The sequence below is a fragment of the Rhinolophus sinicus genome, chromosome 12 (assembly GCF_057876585.1).
Source record: "Rhinolophus sinicus isolate RSI-liver-muscle chromosome 12, RSI-T2T, whole genome shotgun sequence".
Classification (NCBI taxonomy): Eukaryota; Metazoa; Chordata; class Mammalia; order Chiroptera; family Rhinolophidae; genus Rhinolophus; species Rhinolophus sinicus.
In genome coordinates this window covers 26,368,796-26,392,312 of record NC_142512.1, presented here as the reverse complement: position 1 = coordinate 26,392,312, position 23,517 = coordinate 26,368,796, and the positions used below count along the sequence as shown (strand labels likewise).

General features: G+C 41.4%; 1 protein-coding gene across 2 annotated transcripts; it reads left to right on the top strand.

Moving 5' to 3' along the window:
• On the top strand, positions 1–20,470 carry DUSP14 (dual specificity phosphatase 14). Of its 2 annotated transcripts, none has more exons than XM_074320161.2 (3): positions 1–156; positions 17,927–18,015; positions 19,146–20,470. In XM_074320161.2, exon 3 carries the CDS (start codon positions 19,235–19,237, stop codon positions 19,829–19,831), a length of 597 nt encoding a protein of 198 aa, XP_074176262.1. In that variant the 5' UTR covers positions 1–156; positions 17,927–18,015; positions 19,146–19,234; the 3' UTR covers positions 19,832–20,470. The 2 variants fall into 2 exon arrangements, with proteins under 2 accessions (XP_074176262.1, XP_019588101.1); XM_019732542.3 differs by lacking the exon at positions 1–156 and adding an exon at positions 1,784–1,808.
• Positions 20,471–23,517: the final 3,047 nt, after the last annotated feature.

Below are 23,517 nucleotides of genomic sequence, written 5' to 3'. Positions count from 1 at the left end.
CTCCCCCAGAGAGGGCGGCTGGGCGCAGGGAGCGTGCGCGCGGCCCGCCCCGGGCGCGGGCGGAGGGGAGAAGGAGGGGCGCGCGCGGCGGCCACCCCGCAGAAGCTGCGAGCCGCGCAGGAGGACGGAGCGTCAGCCGCGATCCCGGCCGAACTGGTACGGGGCCCGTGGGCCCGGGCGGGAGGCAGCGGGCGGGCGACACTTGGTACCGACGTGGCTCCAGGTCGCTGGAGGGACCAGGCGATCGGGGCCCCGCGCGACCCTCGTCTCTGGAAACTTTGTGCCGGCGCCCCCACCTGCTCCCGGCGGTTCTCGCATCCTCTGGGCAGCGGGCAGAGGAGAGGCCCGGGGTTCCCCGCAGTTCCCCCTCCTCAGCGCCCGGCCCGGATCTCGCTGGCTCTCGGCGCGCACCCCCTGCTGCTGCCCCTCTGCGGCGGACTCCTGGCCCTGGATACCGGCCCTCCGGCTCCTTCGCGAGCATCCTCGTCTGCTCCCTTCCCCTCCCGACCCCTCTGCTCTCCGGCCCCGCCGTGGCCTCCGTACCTCCGCGGTCGACATCCACCCGCTCCGAGCCACAGGGGCCGACGGAGGCTTTTTGCGTCTTCCAAAGGTTTCTGGTGCATTGATAGAAACAACTTGACTTTCAGCAATGCCAAGTATTCAACTTGAGTATTTTTCTGCGATGGTAGATTGATGTGAACAGTGCTGACATGTCTTTTTATTTCTCCTAAGTACCCTTGCTCCAAAGCGAAGTTGAGTTGTTTGTGTGTGAGGGGAGTTGCGTGCTGTGGCTGCCTCGAGTGGATTGTATAACTCTATTTTATTTACGTGGATGTTGCCAATGGTACTAGCCAGTGTTATGGTAACTGGGCATCCCAGAGACCAGGGAGTGACTTACAAATACAGTTCTACTGTGTTTGGATTTATAGAAACAACACAAAACTTCCAGCAGGACCTCAAGGCATTTAGCATGTGTTAACTAGCTGTTCATTGTAGTTTTATAAGCGAGGTTGGTAGAGAGCATTACCACACCGTTTTACAGATGTAAAAACGGAGGCAGATAGCTGAGTCCTGATTCTTTACTAACTTAAAGGAATGTGGACCAAGAGATTTAACCCAGAGTTTCCTGGAATTCCTAGTCCATTAGGCCACTCAGAAATACAATGCAATGTTGAAATATCCTCCCTGAGAATTGTACAGATCAATTAAAAACCGTAGAGGCTGGGGCCAGCTGTCAACAACTCCATGCTTGGGACTCAGCTCTGTTACCGAGTTAAGTGATACTGGACAAGTCACAGCTGCTCTGTGTGTTTCCTGCTCTTTAAAATGAGGGGAACAAAGGTGCTGTATTCTTTGCAAAGTTTTGTGTGTCTGGAAGCGCCACTCCCTTGAACTGCATTTGGTGGTTGTTACTTGTGGACTCATAAAGGCTCTCATTCTAGGGTTCCCTTTAGAAACGCAGGGAATGAAGCGCCCCCAGAATGAATAACAGCCTCTTCACCAGAGACGCCTGAGAATTCAATCGGGGACAGGCCGAGGCAGAGACCCCAACCTGGGTGCGGGGAGAGGGTTGCCGAGTGGAGGTAGGAAGGAGCCCTGCACAGGCGGCTTGACACATGGGCCCTATTCCTGCCTCCAGCTCTGACTCATCTTCTGACGCTTGGGGGAGGAGAGGTAGTTGCTTGATATTTTTGGCTTTCCCCCATAAAAGGGGAGACATTTCCTTCATTCCAAGTCTTTTTAACGTCAGTGTCAAACGTGTCAATGCTGTGTTCTCGTCTGACATCTTTTCTATTGGTTAAATGCAGGTATGATTTCTGTAATATCCTTAAATGGCATAAATGTATATTCGTATCATAAAAAAATGGCCAGGTGTAGTATAAGTCCAGGAAATCCTCTAAAACTTTAGTATTTTAAAATGGTGGTCTTTACTTGGGTTTGATGGATTCCTTTGCAATTGGGATTTTATTTTAAAGCAAGTTGGATTAAAAAATGCTTTTTTTCAATATTACAAGAAATACATTAATCATTCTCTATGTAAAAAATTAAAACTTTATAGATAAGGTTAAAGCCTTCTTTTGAGCATCTTTCCCAAAAGCACTTGCTGTATCTTGATGAGTTTGTGTGTATCCTTTTAGACGTTCTTTTTTAATTGCCTTTTTTTTTTTTTTTTTTTTTTTGCTGGCATGGTACAGTCATGTTTTTTTTTCTTATTTTTTATTTTTTTTATTGGGGAAGGGGAACAGGACTTTATTGGGGACAGTGTGTACTTCCAAGACTTTTTTCCAAGTCAAGTTGTTGTCCTTTCAGTCTTAGTTGTGGAGGGTGCAGCTCAGCTCCAGGTCCAGTTGCCTTTGCTAGTTGCAGGGGGCGCAGCCCACCATCCCTTGCAGGAGTCTAACCGAGCAACCTTGTGGTTGAGAGGACGCGCTCCAACCAACTGAGCCATCCAGGAGCTCAGTGGCAGCTCATCTCAAGGTGCCGTGTTCAATTTTAGTTGCAGGGGGCAGAGCCCACTGGTCCCTTGCAGGATTCCAGGAAATGAACCAGCAACCTTGTGGTTGAGAGCTTACTGGCCCATGTGGGAATCGAACCGGCAGCCTTCGGAGTTAGGAGCATGGCGCTCTAACCGCCTGAGCCACCAGGCTGGCCCTCCTTTTAGACTTTTTTAAGCATTTTCATAAGTGTCTGTTTGCACAAAATGATTTTTTAAATTGAAATGAAGTATTATATAAAATTAACCAGGCCTGTTCATAGAGATTTGGTTTCTTTGTAGAGTAGGTGGCCTGTGTTTTAATTACAGCTGGTTGTAAAGTTTTATTAACCTGGTAGCGTGGTAATATTTCCCTGGTCAATGGGCAAATGATCCCTTCTTAACCAACTTCAATGCAGTAAAATCATTAACACCCTAGGCGTTACTCTGAGTTGCAGAGTAACTTTCCCATTAGAAAAAAAAAGAAACCTAGGACTACTAGTGTATTCATCTTTTCTTTGCTTATAAGGAGGCATAAAAGGGAATGGAAGGTAGGGCCAGTTGCTAAAGCAACGGCGCCTGGGTGTAAACTTACAGAGCGAATATTTAAGGTGGTAGCTTTAGTTATTTATGAAAGCTTCACTGGGGTGAAGACAAAGAAAGGGAAGTGTTGATGTGGTCACAGTGCAGATCAGTTAATTTCAGGAGATGGGTGAGTTAAAACAAAATTCACATCAAGAGTTTATGGGTTTAAATGTTAGACATTTATCGAGGATTTTTGCCATGCTAGAGGAACTGTGCTGAATACTGGCAGATAAGGTCCCTGACCTTGTGAGGCTGACAGCTGATTGTGACATTCAGAGAGGAAGTGTTCTTTCCCCAGATTAGCAGAATTATAATGGTTCTGAATTCCTGGAAATTGACATTGTATTTATTTAACTTTTTTTAAAATTGTGAATTGTAACACACAGAAAGGGGTATAAAACATAAATGCATAACTTAATGAGTGCTTTTAAAGAAAATGCAATCATAACCATCTTGTCAAGAAGTGCTCTCATCCCACCCACTATTTCCCAGTGACAACCTCTCCATCGCCCTTACAGGTAACCAAGCCAAGTAACTAGTCTCATTTGTGTGGAAATCACTTCCTTTCTTTTCTATAGTTTTATCCCCTAAATATAAATCGCTCAACAGCTCAGTTTTCTTTCTCTGTTTTTCACTTTTATGCAAATGTGATCAAAGTTGGAATTCTTTTAAATCCTTTGTTTGGGGTCAATATTATATATATATATGTATGTGTGTATGTTTCTATGTATATACACATAATTTTTTAAAATCCTTGCATTACATAGTATTAAGATTTATCCATGTTGTTACCTGTGACTATAATTAGTTCATTTTTGTATGAACCACAAGTTATTTATCCATCATCCACTGCTGATGGATATCTGGGTTGTTTCTAGACTGGGGCAATTATAAACAGTGCTGGGTCATAGGTGTGCATAGCTCCAGCTTTACTAGCTGATGCCTGTTTTCCAAAGTGGTGGTACTACCGTGTTTATAAGACCTAGCCGGACAAATCAGCTCTAAAGTGTCTTTTGGAGCAAAAATTAATATAAGACCCGGTCTTATTGTAAAATAAGACCGGGTCTTATATAATATAGTATAATACTGGGTCTTATATTAATTTTTGTTCCAAAAGACTCATTAGAGCTGATTGTCCAGCTAGGTCTTACTTTCAGGGAAACGGGGTAGTAATTTACATTCCTCCAGTGGTGTCAGCCTTGAATTTATAATCCACTGTATTTGCTATTTAACCACAATATGTTTGGATATTTCTTGAATGAATACATGTCACCTATATGTACTGATCCCTGTGCCTTCGTGTATCAGTGTATTTATATATACTTATGTTTAATTGTATAGTTTGGACTAATATACCAAAGGCCAGAGATGGTTTTTGCACTCGATTTGGTTGACAAATATGTAGGGGAACCCTTTCATTGATTTTTTTTTTTTTAACAGATACGTAGTTATAGGGAAATTTAAATATACAAAATGAAGTATTAAAAATAAAAGTATCTAGTACCTAGACGACTTTTGAAGGTTTTGGGTGCATCCTCTCTCTTGAGCTACCAGATGCCCTAACTTGGTGACTTGCGTTATGCTAGTGAACACTTGCTTTGTGCCCAGCCCTGAATGTGCAGACCAGTCTTGCGGGCTTTAGTGTGTGACATATGCAGGAAGCAGGCCAATCCTTGCTAAAGTGCCCTCTGAGGATAGGGACTCACATTCTTGTGAGCATGTGCAGATCGCCTAAGAGGCACCGGCACAGGCCGTGGTTTGTCCCTCCTTGGCAATTCCAGAGGAACCACAGCTTCTTTGCTACTGGAATAAATGACTCTTACCATCTTTCAAATGTACTTTTCTCCAAATCTTCCTTTGTGTGTGACAGAAGAGGTAGTTTAGAACTGGGCTTGATACAGAAAATTCCTGCTTTCTGAGTAGATAGTTGCCAGGTTAACTTTAATTGCCTGTGTCTGGTGTTGCTAGCTAGGTTTAAAGTTAGGGGTGTCTGTGGGGTGGGATGGGGAGGGAGGGCAAGGATGCGAAAGAGAGGGGGAGATAGGGAGGTCACGTCAGGACAGTTATTAAATTATTAAATTCAGGTATGTGTTGAGTATCTGCTGTGACTAGTATTATCTACGAACAGCCTATTGTAGAATAGCAGAATGTTCTACAGCTCTGCTTAGGTTTAGAAAATACCCTCTAAATCGTTTTTCATAGTTAGAAGAGTTGGTGGAAGAACAGTAGCCCAAAGAATGTGAGTTTTGCAGTTCCTTTTTATTTCTTCTGTACGGCATCTTGAAAAATGGCTCAATTGTTCTATGTCCAGTTTTTACATAAGTCATGAGTAGTTTTTTAGTTATTTATAAAAGCTTTGTTTCAGATATTCTAAAATAATCATTATTTTTTTTAATAGCTTTTTTTTTTTGGGGGGGGGTCAAGTTGTTGTCCTTCAATCTTAGTTGTGGAGGGCGCAGCTCAGCTCCAAGTCCAATCACAGTTTTCAATCTAGTTGCAGGGGGCACAGCCCACCATCCCATGCGGGAGTCTAACCGGCAGCCTTGTGGTTGAGAGCACATGCTCTAACCAACTGAGCCATCCGGCCACCCCAAAAATAATCATAATTTTTAAAAACTGCTTATGTATAAGTTCAAGAAAAGACATCTACAGGAGGATAAAAAGTAGTGTCAGAACCTCTTAATCTGAGTGATGGGGGAGAAATCCTATGTGTGTTCTTTTATGTCCCTTCAGGTGGGCAGTAACTTAGAGAGGGACTGTATTCCACCTGTTGCAGGGAAGACGGAGCCTGGGTGCGGAGGTCAGGGCCATGCCACTTCCCACTCTTGCTCTTACACTGACTGGGAGTGGCCACCCATCCAGTTTGGTCAGCTTTCCCCCCTGCCATCTTGATGTCTCAGTGGACAAAAACGCCCTTTTGAAACTCATTTGCAACTGCTGGGCACTTTTTGCCTTTGTTCCGGAGTAGTTTCAGCATTAATTGCCTATGGTAGGTCTTTTGACACCTTAGCTTTTTGAGTTTGTGGATACACGTGAGAAAATTCTTAAGAGCCCACTGCTTCTGTTGACTAGTAAACATTTATCTGGCAGAGAGAATATATGAAGCACCAGCCTTCCTCGCCTGGAAGAGAGAGGCCATGAGGTGAGCTTGCTTGAAATTTTGAGGAAATACTGATAAAAATAATATCTAGGAGAGTACTGTCAGCATACAAGTTACAAACAAATTTGAAATCAAGATTTATAATTAAGAATTTCCTAATTTAGTCATTGCGTCACTCTGGTATCCTTGCCACGTTCTCTTACCAAATCGACTGTTAGTCTAGCTCTCACGTGAAGACAAGGATGGGCCAAAGCCTAGAGAGGGGGCTTGGATCTAGACATTTGTTGTAGTTAATTTTCTTCTATTCCAAATAATTTTTATTTTTAGAAATTGCAGTCACAGAGGAAATTACAAAGAACAAATTAACCAACACTACTACTCATCACTCAAAATTGGTCATACTTGCTTTAACTACTTTTCTTGTTAAAAAAAAATCAAGCCTTATAAAATCGAGGCTCCCTTGGGCCCTTCCTCTTCCTTCCCCACTGAGACAACCATCTCCATGAATATGATAGGCTGCCTTCTAACCCACTATATTTAAATATAGTCATGTGCAATGATGGCTCGCATACTGTATGATGGTGGTCCCATAAGATAATGGAGCTAAAAAATTCCTACTGCCTGGTGACATCGTAGCTGTCCTAATGGTGTAGCACAACACATTATTCACATTTGTGGTGTTACTGGTGTAAATAAACCTACTGCACTGCCAATTATATAAAAGTATACACATAACGATTATGTAGAATACATAATACTTGATAATGATAACTATGTTACTGGTTTAGGTATTATACTTTGTATCGTTATTTTAGAGTGTACTCTTTCTACTGATTAAAAAAAGGTTTGCTGTGAAAGAGTATGCCATTACATTGGCAGCAGCCTCAGACATCTTGTGTTTACTGCATCTCTTGATTGCATTATTTTCTCTTGTGCTTGATTTAATCTCCTGTTGTTTTGTTCACCATGTTTAGATACACAAACACCATTGTGCTACACTTGCCTATAGTATTCAGTACAGTAACGTGCTGTACAGGCTTGTAGCCCAGGAGCCATAGGTATACACCACAGAGCCTAGGTGTGCAGGAGGCTGGACCATCCAGGTGTGTGTAAGTGCGCTCTGTGCTGTTCCCACAATGACGCAATTGCCTAACGATGCATTTCTCAGACCGAATCCCCATCATTAAGCAACGCATGACTGTGTTTGTGTATTTTAAACTAAACTATTTTTGATGAGTGTCAGAAGGACATAGGAATTTCGTATAGCCTTTAATTTGCACTGGCACATATTCTGTGTTTGGGGACCAGAACTCTTTCAGGGTTAAAGGTTGTACCTCACTTCACACTGTTAACAAAAACTGGAGAAGTGTTCAGTGTTTCATAGGGCTTCAATTAATTACTTGGTATAAACTTTCAGCTAAGGCTGATCCAAAATGTAAATGAAATGGAACTTGTTTCATATTGGATTGTATCTTAAATCTAAATAACTAATGTATTATTTTATTTGAAAATAACTTTTAAAACTAAATCCATGTTTATGAAGTTTCTTGTTCCATTTATCCTCCTAGAAATTACAGCTTATCTTTTCCACAATAGCTTCATCTTATTTTAAATTCTTTTACAGAGGTACTTGCTAGAAATATAAATTCCCAGGCCTTTACCCCCAGAGATTAATTAGGTCTGGGGTGGGGCCTAGGAGTCTGCATTCTAACCAGCAGCTCAGATGAGTCTCGTGCAGTATTCTTTTTTTTCCTTCTAATTTTATTGGGGAACAGTGCGCTTCTCCAGGGCCCATCAGCTCCAAGTCCTTCAGTCTAGTTGTGGAGGGCGCAGCCCACTAGCCCATGCGGGAATCGAACCAGCAACCCTGTTATTCAGGGCTTGCACTCTAATCAACTGAGCCATCCGGCCGCCCCATCATGCAGTATTCTTATTCAGGGGTCCTTAGGACCACACTTAGAAAAATATTACTTTGCCGAACTATGATGGCCTCATAGCATAATTTCAACCAGGGATTGGCAAACTGGTTCTATAAATTAGCCAGGTAGTAAATATTTTAGGTTTGTGGACCATACAGTTCCTGTTGCAACTACTTAACTTGCCTTTGTAGCGTGAAATCAGCTTTAATTAATACATTAACAAATGAGTATGGCTGTGTTCCAATAAAACTTCATTCATGAATACTTAAGTTTTAATGTCAAGTAATTTTTATGTGCCATGAAATAGTTATATACGGATTTTCGCTGCACAGGAGGTTGGCACTCTAACCACGGTGTTGTTCAAGGGTCAGCTATATTGTTCTTCTTTTGATTTCTTTTTTAACTATTTGAAAATGTATAAACCATTCTTAGCTCATGGGTGGTGGGCTAGACAAGGCCTGCCATCCATAGTTTGCCAACCTCTGATTTGAACAAGAGTAGTGTGGCTCACAGCCACTGCATTCTCTTATATGAATAATAATTAGTACCGTGTTTCCCCGAAAATAAAACCTGCCCCAAAATAAGCCCCAGTTAAGATCATCAGTCAGACAGAAGCATTTAGTACGTTATGACGATGTTCCTGAAGATGACATGACTGTATTTGAATAAACATAGATTGTTGTACATGAAAAAATAAGACATCCCCTGAAAATACGCCCTAATGTGTCTTTTGGAGCAAAAATTAATATAAGACCCAGTCTTATTTTTGGGAAAATACAGTAGTATAATCTCAAAAGAGTGATGTATATTGCCTTATTGTGTAAGACAACTGTTTTAGGAGAAAAGCCAAAGGAATAACTTCAGGATCCTCTTTGCCTTTTGATTCCTGCCTTTGCTATGGGGGGGCTCAGACTCAGCCCTCAGTTGCCCTCAAAGTCGGGTAGCACAGCTGTCCCTCAGCATGGAGAGGGTATGTAGCTTCACCAAGTTCCTTCCAGTAAATGCAAGAGATTTACCTGGTTATCCTATTCTCAGAAACTCTAGTGGATGATTATAGATAGCTTTGATGTATAAAGAAAAATGAGAAATTAATTTATCAATACTTTATAAATGAATTAGGTATAAAATCACCACAAATGTGGAATTGGGCCGGGGGTATGATAAAGAAATTCTTGCAGGGAGAAAGTTGAGGCTCACTGCTTGAATTTTAAGGATTTTAATTCATCCAATGAGACATCAGATGATAAGATGATCAAAGGGTGGTCAGTTGTTCATTGTTGAGCTCTTAGTCCTGTGAATGTTATGCTAATTTATACAATCTTTTTTGTTGTCCTTAAATAAATGAGATTTTAAGGACTAAGATCTTATTTATGAAAAGATCTGCATTTTCTGAGATTTTATACCTACCTTGGGTTTAATTGCTGAATTTTTTGTTTTTTAAAGTACTCTATGTGTAGATGTTCTGACCTACCTAAGTTCACTGCTTAACCAAGAAGCTATGATTCATATTTAATTTGTATTTCTTACTCCTTGATGATTTTAAAGTATTATTTACATGGACTGTGACACAAATTGGTTTCCAGTTATCACCATACAAGTTTAATGTGATTGTAGAATTCTATAAGCATTTTCTTGGGTTAGGTTTATCAGGTTTTTTACACCCAAAGACCATTTCCTACTACTTAGAAATTTAGGACTTTTTAGATTAATATTCAGATTATAAAGCACAGTCAGACTGACATTAAGTTCCTTAATTTCTTTGCAGTTTTTATTTTCTTCCCCAGTGAAATGTCCATTTTGGTAGTCTTCAGATCACTTGATCTGTTGTGGTCAGATTGTCTGATTAATCAACAGACAATTCATGGAAAGGGGCTGTGTTCCCAGTGGGGTTACTAATTTTCTGTGTAGAGTCTGGGAAAGCCTCCTCACCTCCATTTACCTCTGATTCCTCATCTGGGAACCATGACAGCAGAAGGATACTGATCTGTGGCAGGCTGAGCATGCTTGTGTGGCTTAAACAAAACAGGTGCTCAGCTTTGTTTCAGCAAGTCCAGTGGGACAGACTGAGGCAGATCAACGAGAGCGGTGCTGCTCACACTTGAATGTGTATACTGATCACCTGTGGAGTCTGGGATGGGGCCGGAGAGTCTGCATTCCTGTCAAGCTTCAGGTGGACGCTGCTGGGTCTTGAGTAGTAAGAGGTTATAGCAAAGAGCTTGTCTTCTCCATCTGGAATCTAAAACTATGGAGGCTCTTGAAAGGCAAGAATGGCAGTGTGTTTTAAATGGATTGGTGAAAAAAAAAAACAACATTGTATAATTATAAGACCCCTCATAATTATACAAAATTATAAGAAACAAAACTCAGGTTTTCAGTATCACTGACTTATTTTGACCCTGTGCCTTCTCTGCATTGCTGTGGCGCGTGCTGTTTGCACTAATTTGATTCACTTCATGTTAGTCCATCTCTTACTGTTGTTATTCAGCTGTTTTATATGAGTATCTTGCGTCATCTCTTTAAGATAAAATCCTAGCACGGGGTCATGTCTTATGTTCCTTTATGTCCGTTCTAGTTACTATTGCAGCATAGCACTGTTCTAAAACAGTGTAAAAACAGCCATTTTTATTTTGCTCACAGCATCCTGTATTTCAGGAATTTGTACTTCACGCAGTAGAGACAACTTTTCTTGGCTCCACAATATCTGGGGCCCCTGGTCGGAGATTCAAAGCCTGGGGGTAGGTGACCTGATGGCTGGGAGCTGGAATCATTGAAGTGTCTTTACTCCCATATTTAGAAGTTGATACTGGCTGTCAGCTGGGACCTCAGCTGGGCTGCTGGTTGGAACACCCACATGGGACCTCTCCACATGGCAACTGTCTTAGGCTTCCTTACAGCATGCAACGGGGTTCTAAGAGCAAGGTGGAATCATCTAGCCTGAGCAGCAGCATTTCTACATCTCTACTGTACTCTTTTGGTTGAGTTGGTCACATAAGGTCATGTGGGATGAGAGAGATTGCTGTGGGCACCTTTCGCAAATATTCTGCCCCAGGCCCCAACACTTAGACTAATGTTAAACACATGGCATGAACTCAGTAAATACGGTTGTGTGAATGAATGAAAGGTAAATACCCAAGTAGATGAGGACGAAATTCAAAAGTTCAAGTCTAAATGTGAACAGATTACCCATGGTACCCAAAATATGTACCTGTCTTCACCTTTTATAGGTAGTTATTGATAGTCGCTTTTCCCTACTCCTTCTCTTTCTAACACTGAAATCTATGAATTCGTCATATGGAACGAGTTCAAGTCTGTGCACCTATGCACTGTACTGGCATGTTTTTCCTCTTCTCAAGTGTCCTTTGAGCTGTGGTGTATTCTCCGTGCAGCAGCTGGCTAGTGTCTGTTAGGCTCCGTTCATGGGCTGGTGGTCCACATGAAGAGACACCGGGATGGCCCGCCAGGTCGCGACTACACAGGCAGTTACCCTACAGCTCCGTGTCACCCTGGGGGCACATCTATGGCCAAACCACAACGTTAACTCTCAGCCTTTAGCTTTATGTGTATTTATCTTCATCCCATGACACCATCATATCAGTTAATTTATTTGGTGGGAGAAGCAAAACAACCCCTCCTCTAAATATAAGATGTTGAGGTGTTTTAGCCAAATTACTAAAGCTATCCAGATGACTGAGAACAATTTGTGAATATTATTTATTTCATTTTACTTTATATGAATATAACTCAAACATTTGTTTGAATTTCATTCTTAATGCTCTGTCAAAGATTTTTTTTTTCTTTAATGAAAGTTTACTGGACTGACTTTTATTTGTAAGACTGAGTATATAAGCAGCTTTTTCCCCAATGGAACATGTTTCTGATTTAATAAGGAAAATTAATGAGAGAAGTAGTATTTATTTATTTATGACAGTGTAGGCTAAAATGCTTCTATTTTTAAAAGGGTAATAACCTTAAAGTTTTTTTTGCTTGTTTTTTTAAGAACTAAAGATTTACTTAAAAAAAAAAAAAGATTTACTTTAATGGAGGGAGGAAGTGTGATTACATAGGCTCACAGGTGTAAAAATAAAATAACAGTGCAGGCCTCCGATATATATTGTGACCCTCTGAAATTTCTAAAGCTAAAAATATTTTAGTCAATCATTTTACAGTCATCTCTAGCACCACTGTGGCAATTTTCTGCTTATTCAACATGAGGAGAAAAAGCAGTGGATAGAATTTCAGTTAACTGCTGATTCTAGTGGTTATTTGTCATGATTTTTTAAAAAAGGAAAGTAGCCTCTGTGGCACTGGGTTGGATGTTCTGAATAGACCATGACTCCGGGCAGTGATTCCGAGTCTGCTCCAGGTGTGGGCACCAGTGCCCGCAGGAGCCCGCTGCCCGCATCCCTGCTTTCCAGTACAGGGGGCAGCCAGTGGCTGCTGGCTTATGCATTATTGAGATCACAGGCCCACTGGGGAGACACTTAATTCTGCATTTGGTCTTTATTCAGAGACCAGCATCATCACTGCCGAGATACTGCTTATAACTTGTAAAATACGTCTTTGGGGGTGGTTTAGGGCAGCTCCTCCTTTTTGTCTTCCACGCCATCCCACCCCTTCCCCTGGCCAGGGAAGCCTTTTTCCCTCCAAAAAGTAAATGCAGCTGCCAGAGCAACTTGGGAGGGCTGAGCTGACCACCACGGACAGCGACGTGGACATTCCTCTGGTCATCCTCATCCCAGAGACCAGTGTGCTACAGTGGGAGTGGCACGGTCACGCAGCAAGCACCTTGCTCTGATACCTCAAACGTGGCTCAGACTTTTACACTCCTGATACCCTTTCTCTGTCTTCTAGTACATATTTACTGAGTTCATTTTGACACACCTGTGATGTATTACCCATATTTTCTTCTATTGATGATTAGAATCTGCTAATCCTAGAACTGAAGCAAACTAAGGCTTCTTCTCTGGGACTACTCCTTGCTGAGTGAGGTCTCTGTGCTCTCAGGAGGGCTTCCTGTGTCCTGAATGGTGTACCAGTTTGTAGCAACATTTTCCTATTCCAGGCAATAAGAGAAACTGGGGCAGTTCAGCAGATCTGGGCTCTGTGTTTTTTATAAGCAGCATTTAAACCCATTCTTCTTAGGCAGGTCCAAGACCCCTTTCATGCACTGAAGGCGCTGGTTGGTGGTGTCGGCATGCTGTAAGGCAGGTAATGAGAACACAGCCACCCCCCCCACTTCACCCCACCCGCCGAGAAGCAGTGTGGGCTTGAGCTAGGAGCCCGACACCTTGGGTCTGGTTCAATTACTTGCGTTCTCCACAGTGAAATTCTCTCTCCCTTTCTGAACCTTGCATTTTCCGATCTTTAAAAGGGGTCATGAGTGTTTGTCAAAGGAGCATCTGTAATCTCTGTGCCCTCTGAGTGCTCTCTGGCAGAAGTTGTTTTTCTAAACCTTGGACCCGCTTTGGCATTTTCAGCAGGTTTGTTGGCATGAGATTGCCTAGCAGCAACTGGGAGGGTATATCGCGTCTGTTTCCCTTGGGTTCTGCCCCAAGGACTCAGTCTGTTTTCTTTCCCTGCAGCACCGGTCCCCCATCACTGCCCAGCAAATGGGCGTTAACAGAATAAGCAAGGCTTGGAGTCCACCCGTTGGCCCTGGGTGAGCCTGGGACCCCTGCCTCAGGAGGGCTGCTGTCTTCCCAAACAGAACGATTATCTGGGAGCTCACAAGACAGTCCCTCTGAATTAGACAGTAACTATATTACCCGGTTGGAAATTTGATTAGCATCTTCCAGATTTTCCACATTGATTAGGGAGTTACCACTAACAGTTTGAAAGCCTAATTATACGTTTATTACCATGGTGACTCTGCTTTTTAAACTATTAGGACTCTGCCACGGAAAGATTTGGAAATGGCAAAAGACTGCTCTACTGCAGGACAGGATGTTCTCACATCCAAGTTCCGCCCCTTTCCACTTGCATCTAACACGGCTGTACACTTTATGTGACGACGTCCATGTTCCGCGTCCTGATGTGACTGCGCCTGTACACTTCTCAGTGTGCCCCTCACCATTAGTCATCCCATGTGGGCCCCCAAAGAGGGGTATAACCTTGGGCAAGGCGGCTCCCTTCCAACAAGGGCAGTTTCTGGGAGGGTCCCGCACTCCGAGTGCCTCAGCCTTGAAGGGGCGTCTGGGTGGCACCAGAGCATGCACCTCTGCAGTGGCCTGTGTGTGCTCTGACGCGTGGCAGCATCAGCACCACCTGGGAGACAGCAGTTCTCGAGCCCAGAACTGCGTGATCAGAAACTCGGGTGGGGCTCAGCCGTCTGTGTGGACAAGCCCTCCAGGTGGTTCTGATGCACTCAGGTTTGAGAACCACTGCATTATAAAGCTGTAATTATTTGTCAATTTGTTATTGAGGTATAACTGACATACAACATATTAGATTCAGGTGTGCAGCATAATGACTTGATATTTGTATATACTGCAAAATGGTCACGGTAAGTCAACATCTGTTACCGAAGTTAAAAATTTTTTTCTTGTGATGAGAACTTTTAAGATTCTACTCTAAGAAACTTTCAAGTATGCAGTATGGCTTTAACAGTCATGCTGTACATTACATCCCCACGATGAATTTATTTTATAACTGGAAGTTTGCATCTTTTAACCCCCTTCACTCATTTAGCCCCCTTCCTCTGGCAGCCACCAATCTCTTCTCTGTATCTGTGAGTTTGGGTGTTTTTTTGTTTTGCTTTTTTAAGACTTCACATGTAACTGATACCATATAGTATTTGTCTTTGTCTGTTTGACTTACTGTTTCAGTACCCTTACTAGTTATTGGTCTGTTCAGATTCTTTATTTCTTCATGATTCAGTTTTGGTAGGTTGTCAAATTTGTTTGTGTAAAACTGTTAGTAGTAGTATGTTATGATCCTTTGTATTTCTGTGGTTTCGGTTATAACATCTCCATTTTCACTTCTGACTTTATTTGAATCCTCTTTTTTTCTTGGTGAGTCTAGTGAAAGGTTTTTCAATTTTTATCTTTTCAGAAAACCAGCTTTCAGCTTCATTGGTATTTTCTACTGTTGTTTTAGTCTCTATTTCATTTATTTCTATTTCTGCTCTGCTGTTTGTTATTTCCCTCCTTCTACTAACTTGGGGCTTTGTTTGTTTGCTGTCTAGTTCCTTGAGGTGTAAAGTTATTTGAGATCGTGCTTGTTTCTTGATGTAGGCATTCGTCACTATGAACTTCCCTCTTAGAACTTCTTTTGCTGCATCCCATAATCTTTGGTTTGCTGTATTTCCATTTTTCTTAAGATTTTTTTTGATGTCTTTTTTGATATATTCTGTGACCCATTGGTTGTTTGGTATAGCATGTCTCCACATATTTATGAGTTTTCCAGTTTTCTTCCTCTAACTGATTACTAGTTTTATACCATTGTGGTCTGAAAAGATGCTTATTTCAATGTTCCTAAATTTATTAAGTTTTCTGTATACTCGTGTAACTGTAAAGTCCAACTTGCCATTTAAGGCTTATGTTTTCTTATTGATTCTGTCTGATCTATCCATTGATGAAAGTGGGGTAGCAAAGCCCCCTAGTATTGTATTGCTGTCTATTTCTCCCTTTAGGTCTATTAATTATTCTTTATACATTTAGGTGCTCCTTAAGTGGGGTGCATATTTACAAATGGTATATCCTCTCGTTGGATTGACCCCTTTATCATTATGTAATGCCCTTTGTGTCTCATTACAGTCTTTGTTTTAAAGTCTATTTTGTCTGGTGTAAGTATAGCCACCCCAGCTTCCTGTGATCAAAAGACACATGGAGAGAAAGTAAAGGGATGGAAAAAGATGTTTCATGCAAATGGAAACCAAAAAAAGCTGGGGTGGCAATACTTACACCAGACAAAATAGACTTTAAAACAAAGGCTGTAACAATAGACAAAGAAGGGCATTTCATAATGTTAAAGGGATCAATCCAACAAGAGGATATAACTCCTGTAACCATCTACACACTCAGCATAGGAGCACCTAAATAAATAAAGCAAATATTGACAGACATCAGGTAGAGACTGACAGTAATATAATCATAGTAGGGAACTTTAACACCCCATTGACATCAATGGCTATAATCATTGAGACAGAAAAATCGAGGAAACAGTGGCCTTAAATGACACATTGGACCAGATAGACTTAACTGATATCTTTAGAACATTTCACCCAAAAGCAGAATATGTAATACGTTCTTTTCAAGTGCACATGGAACATTTCCCAGAACAGACTACATGAAATCAATTACAGGAAGAAAACCAAAAGACACACAAACATATGGAAGCTAAATAACATGCCATTAAACAATGAATAACAAGATCAAGGAAGAAATCAAAAGATACCTTGAGACAATTGAAAGTGAAAACATGGCGACCCCAAACCTATGTGACACAGCCAAAGCAGTTCTAAAAGGGAAATTTATAGCAGTATAGGCCTACCTCAAGAAACAAGAAAAATCTCAAACTATTAGGTTGGTGCAAAAGTAACTGCGGTTTTTGTTAATTTTTAACCTTTTAAACCGCAATTACTTTTGAACCAACCTAATATCTAACCTTATACCTAAAGGAACTACAAAAAGAAGAACAAACACAGCCCAAAGTAAGTAGAAAGAAGGAAATAATAAAGATCAGAGCGGAACTAAACAAAATAGAGTCTAAAAAAAATAAAAAGAAAAGATCTATGAAATCAAGAGATGGTTCTTTGAAAAGATAAACAAAATTGATAAACCTTTAGCCAGACTCATCAAGATAAAAAGAGAGAGGCCAAATTAAGTAAAATCAGAAATGAAAAAGGAGAAGTGACAACCAACAACACAGAAATACAAAGGATTATCAGGAAATACTATGAACAATTATGTGCCAACAAATTGGAAGAGATGGATAAATTCCTAGAAATATAATCTTCCAAGGCTGAATCAGGAGGAAACAAAATTTAAACATATTGATAACTACTAACAAAATTGAATCAATAATCAAAAAACTCCCAACAAGCAGAAGTCCTGGACCAGATGGCAATTTTGGGGGTGATGGATATATTTATTATTTTGAGGTCATGGTGTCTCAAGTGTATATATACATCAGAACTCATCAAGTTGTATACTTCGTCAAGTTATATATGAGTTATGCCTCAAGAGAGCTGTTCAAAAAAAAATTTAAGTGTGATGGTTACTTGGTAAAGGCAGAGGATCAGGTGGGGGAGGAGCACATTTTTAATGATGCTCATTAGTGCTCATCATATTGTTACATAAAATAAATAAGAGATCCAACAAGGAAGAGAAAGAAAGTGGAATTTCAAATTGCTCTCGACACCACTTCCTGCAGCTGGCCTTCATGGCTGCAGCCACATCTGCAGGAGGCCTGCGGGAAGCTGTCTTGCAGCATCTAGTTTATCCGTTGTACCCACTGTGTTTGCAGTACGCCGCAGCCTCTCACACTGCTGGGGTGACTGAGGGTGGCACATGGAAGAGACTTCCAGCTTGTTTTGCATCTCTTGCTGGTCCAGTGATCAGAGCCTTACATTTCATAGATACGTTGTGGTCTGTGAATCTTTTAAAAATGTGTGTTTGTTACGGCCAAAACTGTACTTACATTTGCCACACTGTGGGTTATGTGTCATTAATGAAAAGCTGAGACTTAGGCTATATTTCTTACTAGGACATTCTTTTCAATGCACATCTAGATATATTTGGCATACTTTCCTCTTTATTCCAGTCAAACTCAATATAGTAGTAACAACTCAGGAGGAATTATTTTGAACTTCTTGCTTGGCCACATTTTTGCCTCCTTGTCTTTCTGCAGATCTGATTTATATCCACTGTGACCAGCACTGTCACTTAGGATTTTCCAGGTCTACACCCAGGACTCCAGAGTGACCAGACTCCTCACAAGTGAGTATCCCCAGTACTACTTCTGTCTGTGGAATGAGGGATGTTCTCTTCTGCCTGGAATCCCTTGAGCAGCCCTACCTACCCTGGGTGGGGATAGACACACTTCCAGTGGACACAGACTATAAAGCAGTGTGGACGTGTAGTCAGAGGAAATGGTGGCTCTAAAGTCTCAGAAAACCAGTGATTTCCTTTTCTGTTGTTACTAACACATGCTATACAGCAATTATATAATATTGAATGTCTTTTATAGTAAACACTGTTCTAATGAGAGAATATAGGTCTTTAAATGTTAAACTAAATTTAACTCCAACACACATGTGAAAACAATGGGATTCATCTTGGAGCTTAGAACTGGCTGAGGAAAGTGAAATTATTTAACCAAACCCAGGGTCAGGTCATTAATGAGCTGAAATGCTCAATAACTTTGACAAGTGAATTCTTGAGACCATGGCCTTCAAATTGCTTGGGATTATTTCCATGGAAGTGCCACAGCATAAGTTACCAAAGTATTCAGATATCACAAATATGATACGAGTAGCTGTTTTTAAAATAATAAAAGGTTAAGGTGACCATATGTCCTGGCTTTTCTGTAACTGATCCAATTCAGTATCTTTTTAGTCTATAAAGAAAGTTCATTGAACGTATTATGTAATGCGATGTCATTTTTATCCCTTTGTAAGATCTCTTTGTGTAGAATTAGACATGGATGTAGCAACAGCATGTGTAAGAACATGGCTATCGGAAGGATTAGAATTTCTTCTGCTTCCTTCCTAATTTCCAAGGAACACCACTCCCTTCAGCAAGAGCAAGACCCTGCAAGACTGTTGTACATGAACCAGTTGGGCATGTTTCTGTCTGTCACTTTTCCTAAGACAGGATGACTATTTCCATTTAGTGCCCTTTTTTTTAAACACTCACTAGAGAGCTGAGTTTTACATTGATTTTACATATTGGCGTCTTAGGCTACTTTTCCTGTTAATTGATAGAAAATGATTTGTCTACATACCTGAAAGAACACACTCTGTTATAGACAACAGCCATCTCTAATCCTTTCACCTTCCCTTTCCACCAGCACTGTAGAAGGCTGTGATCAGTAGCATTTAATACTGACAGATACCTGTATTTTGCAGGAAGGAGACTATAATTTCGGATTCCTTGGTGGGGAAAACAAATCACTGGTCTTGCTTCCAACGATGCAAGTGTGATTGTTGGCGTCTTCATGAGCTCCAGAGGTCACAGCACACTACCACGGACTCTCATGGCCCCTCGGATGATTTCTGAGGGGGACATAGGAGGCATTGCTCAAATCACCTCCTCTCTCTTCCTGGGCAGAGGCAGTGTGGCCTCCAACCGGCACCTCCTCCAGGCTCGTGGCATCACCTGCATCGTTAATGCTACCATTGAGATCCCCAATTTCAACTGGCCGCAGTTTGAATACGTCAAAGTGCCTCTGGCTGACATGCCTCATGCCCCCATTGGACTGTACTTTGACACCGTGGCCGACAAGATCCACAGCGTGAGCAGGAAGCATGGGGCCACCTTGGTGCACTGTGCCGCAGGGGTAAGCCGCTCGGCCACCCTGTGCATTGCTTACCTGATGAAGTTCCACAGCGTGTGCCTGCTGGAGGCGTACAACTGGGTGAAAGCCCGGAGGCCTGTCATCAGGCCCAACGTAGGCTTCTGGAGGCAGCTGATAGACTACGAGCGCCAGCTTTTTGGGAAGTCGACAGTTAAGATGGTACAGACACCTTATGGCATAATTCCAGACGTTTATGAGAAAGAGTCCCGACACCTGATGCCTTACTGGGGGATTTAATGCCACCAGAGCCCGCATCGGCAGCCCCTGGAGCAGAACCAGCGTCTGCTACACACCGTCTGCTCCCCTCTTCACCTTTCTTTTCAAATGCTGACTTTGGTTCTCCCTGAAGTGTTTTTTACACTGAGTGCTCAAGTTTATTTTAAGAGATAGGGAGGGTGGGGAGGGACATAAGGGGAATGCATACATTGCTAGTAACATTTTTAAAACTAACATTTTGGAATAGTGTTTATGAAAACCTTTAACTGGCTTTTAATCATTTTTAATAATTTGAACAGTTTAATAAACTGTTTACTTCTGCTCTATCATGAATTTCATGCCTTTTGGCATCATGACAGGTCCAGGAGCTCAGTGCAAAAACCGCTATGGGCCCTGATCAACCCTTTTGAGACAAGCTTTGCCTAAGTCTGCAGACCACGCCAAGCGCTTAGGGAAGATTGATACCAGCTTCAGTCTCTACCAGATTAGCCCTACTCTTTCCTTTCCCCTTTATTATTTAGTGACTTTGTAAGTGAAAAAAAAACACCTTTATTATTGAGCTGTTAATTATAATGAAATCTGCTGCAAACACCCTCTTGGATTCATTGTGCCCCAGGACTAAATTAGCATTATTTTTAATAAATCTATCTGCTTAACATATTAGAATTTTTACTAAGAAGAATTTCAATGTGTGTGTGTGTGTGTGTGTGTGTGTGTGTTGATGGAAGAAAGATGCTCTCCAATAATTGTGTTAAACACGGCTCCTGCGACAGTGATGAACAGTACTTAAAATAGACATCCCTGCTGAACCATGCCCACATCTGACAACCTGCAGATGGCAGGTATTAATATCATTCACAGTGCCGGAACAGAGGAAAAGAGCAGAGTGTATACTGATAAAAGGTAGTTTTCTCCTGGTAACTGGAATGCACCAAAGCAGTGATCCTCCATCAAAGAAATTGGATTTTAACAAAAGGTCTTCCTTTGCTTAACTATGAACACACAAATGTCTTAAACCAAACCTTAATACAAGTGATAAACAAATAACAATGGTTTCCTTTGTTGAAACTTGGAAATGTCGCCCTGTTCACTGTTCCTAATAAATCTGACAACACAACTCCACAGGGACTTGGTAGTTTAATTAGTTCTTCTCTATTCCATGTTCCTGGGGAACTACTGGCCATTACCAGATTGCCCCTGATATTTAGATAGGGAGCCACTTGTCACATCACTTTTTTTTTTAACTTCATTTGTCAGTAGGTTGTAGCTAACTTATCACTGGAATAATTTTCTAGATTTTTGGTCTATTTTGGAAAGAAGCCATCAATATAATACCCATGGCTGCATATTTATATTAATTACATCCTCCAGATTTTATCTGGTTTGTGGCAATGGTTTCCACCTAAATTTTACCTTGTCTTGTTTCATACCATTTGCCCACTTTTGCACCATTATTGTCTAAATAGAAAAACAGATAAAATTAATAGTTTCTGTGGGAAATCAGAGGAACCCATAAATGCTACATCAGCACATGATCAAAAATCAGTCAAAAGAACAAAGCAATCCTATGGCTATGGAGGCCAGGGCCTCTTTAGCATGAAGGCAAACTGTAAGTCGGGTAGTCTGGGTAAGAATCCACAATCATCATTGTTCTATAGTAAGAAAACACCTGGTGACAGATGTCCTTGGTAATTAAGGAAAATTTCCTGCAGAAATCCTAGCAAACACCACCACAGATGTAATAACTAAGAGCATTCTTAGCAATTGGGAAGCCTAACACCTTTCTAAGTGTCAGAGTGGATTAGCTGGTCACAAAGGAAGGTGTGTGACCTAGAAGGTGTCACAAGCGTTTTTGTGTTGATCCCCAGTGCAGGGCAAGCATTTCAAATTTCTATAACATAAAGGCCCTATAATCTTTTTGAAGCTTAAGAACACTAGTCATTAAGGAAAAGGCAACTAGAAGGCATCCTTAATCAGACAAAAATATGTATATGCATTCAAAATACTCAAATTTAAAATAAGCATCCTACCTAGAGTGCTAACTAGTAGCCACAGGAAAAATAAAGCATGGATAACATCCTAATGTAGTGCCACATCTACCTCAAGCACGTCCAGACAAAAATTACATACCAAGCCATAACATTTTTAAAGGCAAAATACAATACCAAAAAAGAAAAGTGCTTATTAATCGCCACTCAAGCAGTAGGGTGAAGCTGCCTGCACAATGCACAGTATGGAAATGAGTAACCTTGGTTACAGTTTCCAAGGACACTGGGCTCTTGGCTAACAAGAGCTGAGGTAAAGCTGAATGTAACACTGAGTCATTTTAATAAACTTGAATAAGGAAAATCAACGCAACGGTATTCCGCACACCCCAAGTCCTTATTGGTGGTGTCTAATAAAACATTTCCAATATTAACCAGATATTACAAGTAATGACTACTTTTCACAGCAAAGGCTTTTTGTTGACATCTGCTGAATTTTCCTACTGCACCTCCCATGGAGTGACTAAACATACCATACGTGCCAAGGACAGCAGAAAGTATACTTAGGCATTTTATCTGAGGCATTCTGGAGTATATCCAGGAATGGAAACCAATCTAGTTATCAGGTGAGCATAATTCAAAAAATTACTGACACAGGCCATTCTTACAGAAGAATAGTCCCTATAGCATTTCCAAAAAATGTCTCAGCAATGTAAATTCTGTCAAACTGGGCGACATTCTTACCGCAAAGGTAGATTTTGCTATGGTCTATTATGGACTGTACAAGACCAATTAGAAGCCGGCTTGAATTCCGGTGCCACGCCAAAACCCTAGGTGCTACTCAGGCTGAACTGGAGCAGAGAGGCCTCAGGAAAAGCCTGCTAGAAACTGGCCCACATGTGTTCCCGACACTCCACCAAGCCCTGTGGAGGGCAAAGGCTGTGAAAGTAACAATCCAGAGACAGCTGTCTCAGTCCTTAGGAGCTGGGGACAGAATCATCTAGAGCAGGGGTGTCCAAACTGCGGCCCACAGGCCAACTGCGGCCCATGATCCATTGTTAATCGGCCCACAGCAAATTCCAAAAATATATTTAGTTTACTTAAATAAACCAGGTGAGGCAATGCATACTTCACCTCAAGTGAGTGGCCCAGCTGTTTGTGTATTTTACCACATATGGCCCTTGGTGAAAAACGTTGAAAAAAGTTTGGACACCCCTGGCCTAGAGCAAAGGAGAAGGAAACACAGATTTATCTCAATAACACCTCTGCATTCTGGTGCAGAACAAGGTGAAGCAGAGCCCCATCAATTGCTGTATAACAAGAACGTTCTGTACCTTTCTTGGAGAAGATGGAGGTAAAAGGTGTATGATGGAACAAAACAGAAGTCCCTCAAGTTCTGTCCTGAAAAGGGAAAAGAATCAAATTAATTATGTAAAGCAGCAATTATATAGGCAAAACCAACTTTTCCAGTTTACAAATAAAAAACTAAGTGTAGGTCAGAGAGCCTAAGTCATACCAAGTGAAACACAAGATTCAAAATCTTTTCATAAAGCACGTAATCCAGAGAAATGTGTGTCCTAGATTGGCATGTTCTTTCCCGGGATAACACAGTACATAACCACCTGGTTTTCTTCTTTTCCCCTGATTTTATGCATTCAGTTTAAGTGACAAAGAAAACTTCCTACACTAAAGGCATGAGCCTTTTCCTTTTATAATTCAGTG

Coding starts and splice junctions, on each gene's coding strand:
- DUSP14 (XM_074320161.2), top strand. CDS start 19,235: ATGAGCTCCAGAGGTCACAGCACACTACCACGGACTCTCATGGCCCCT.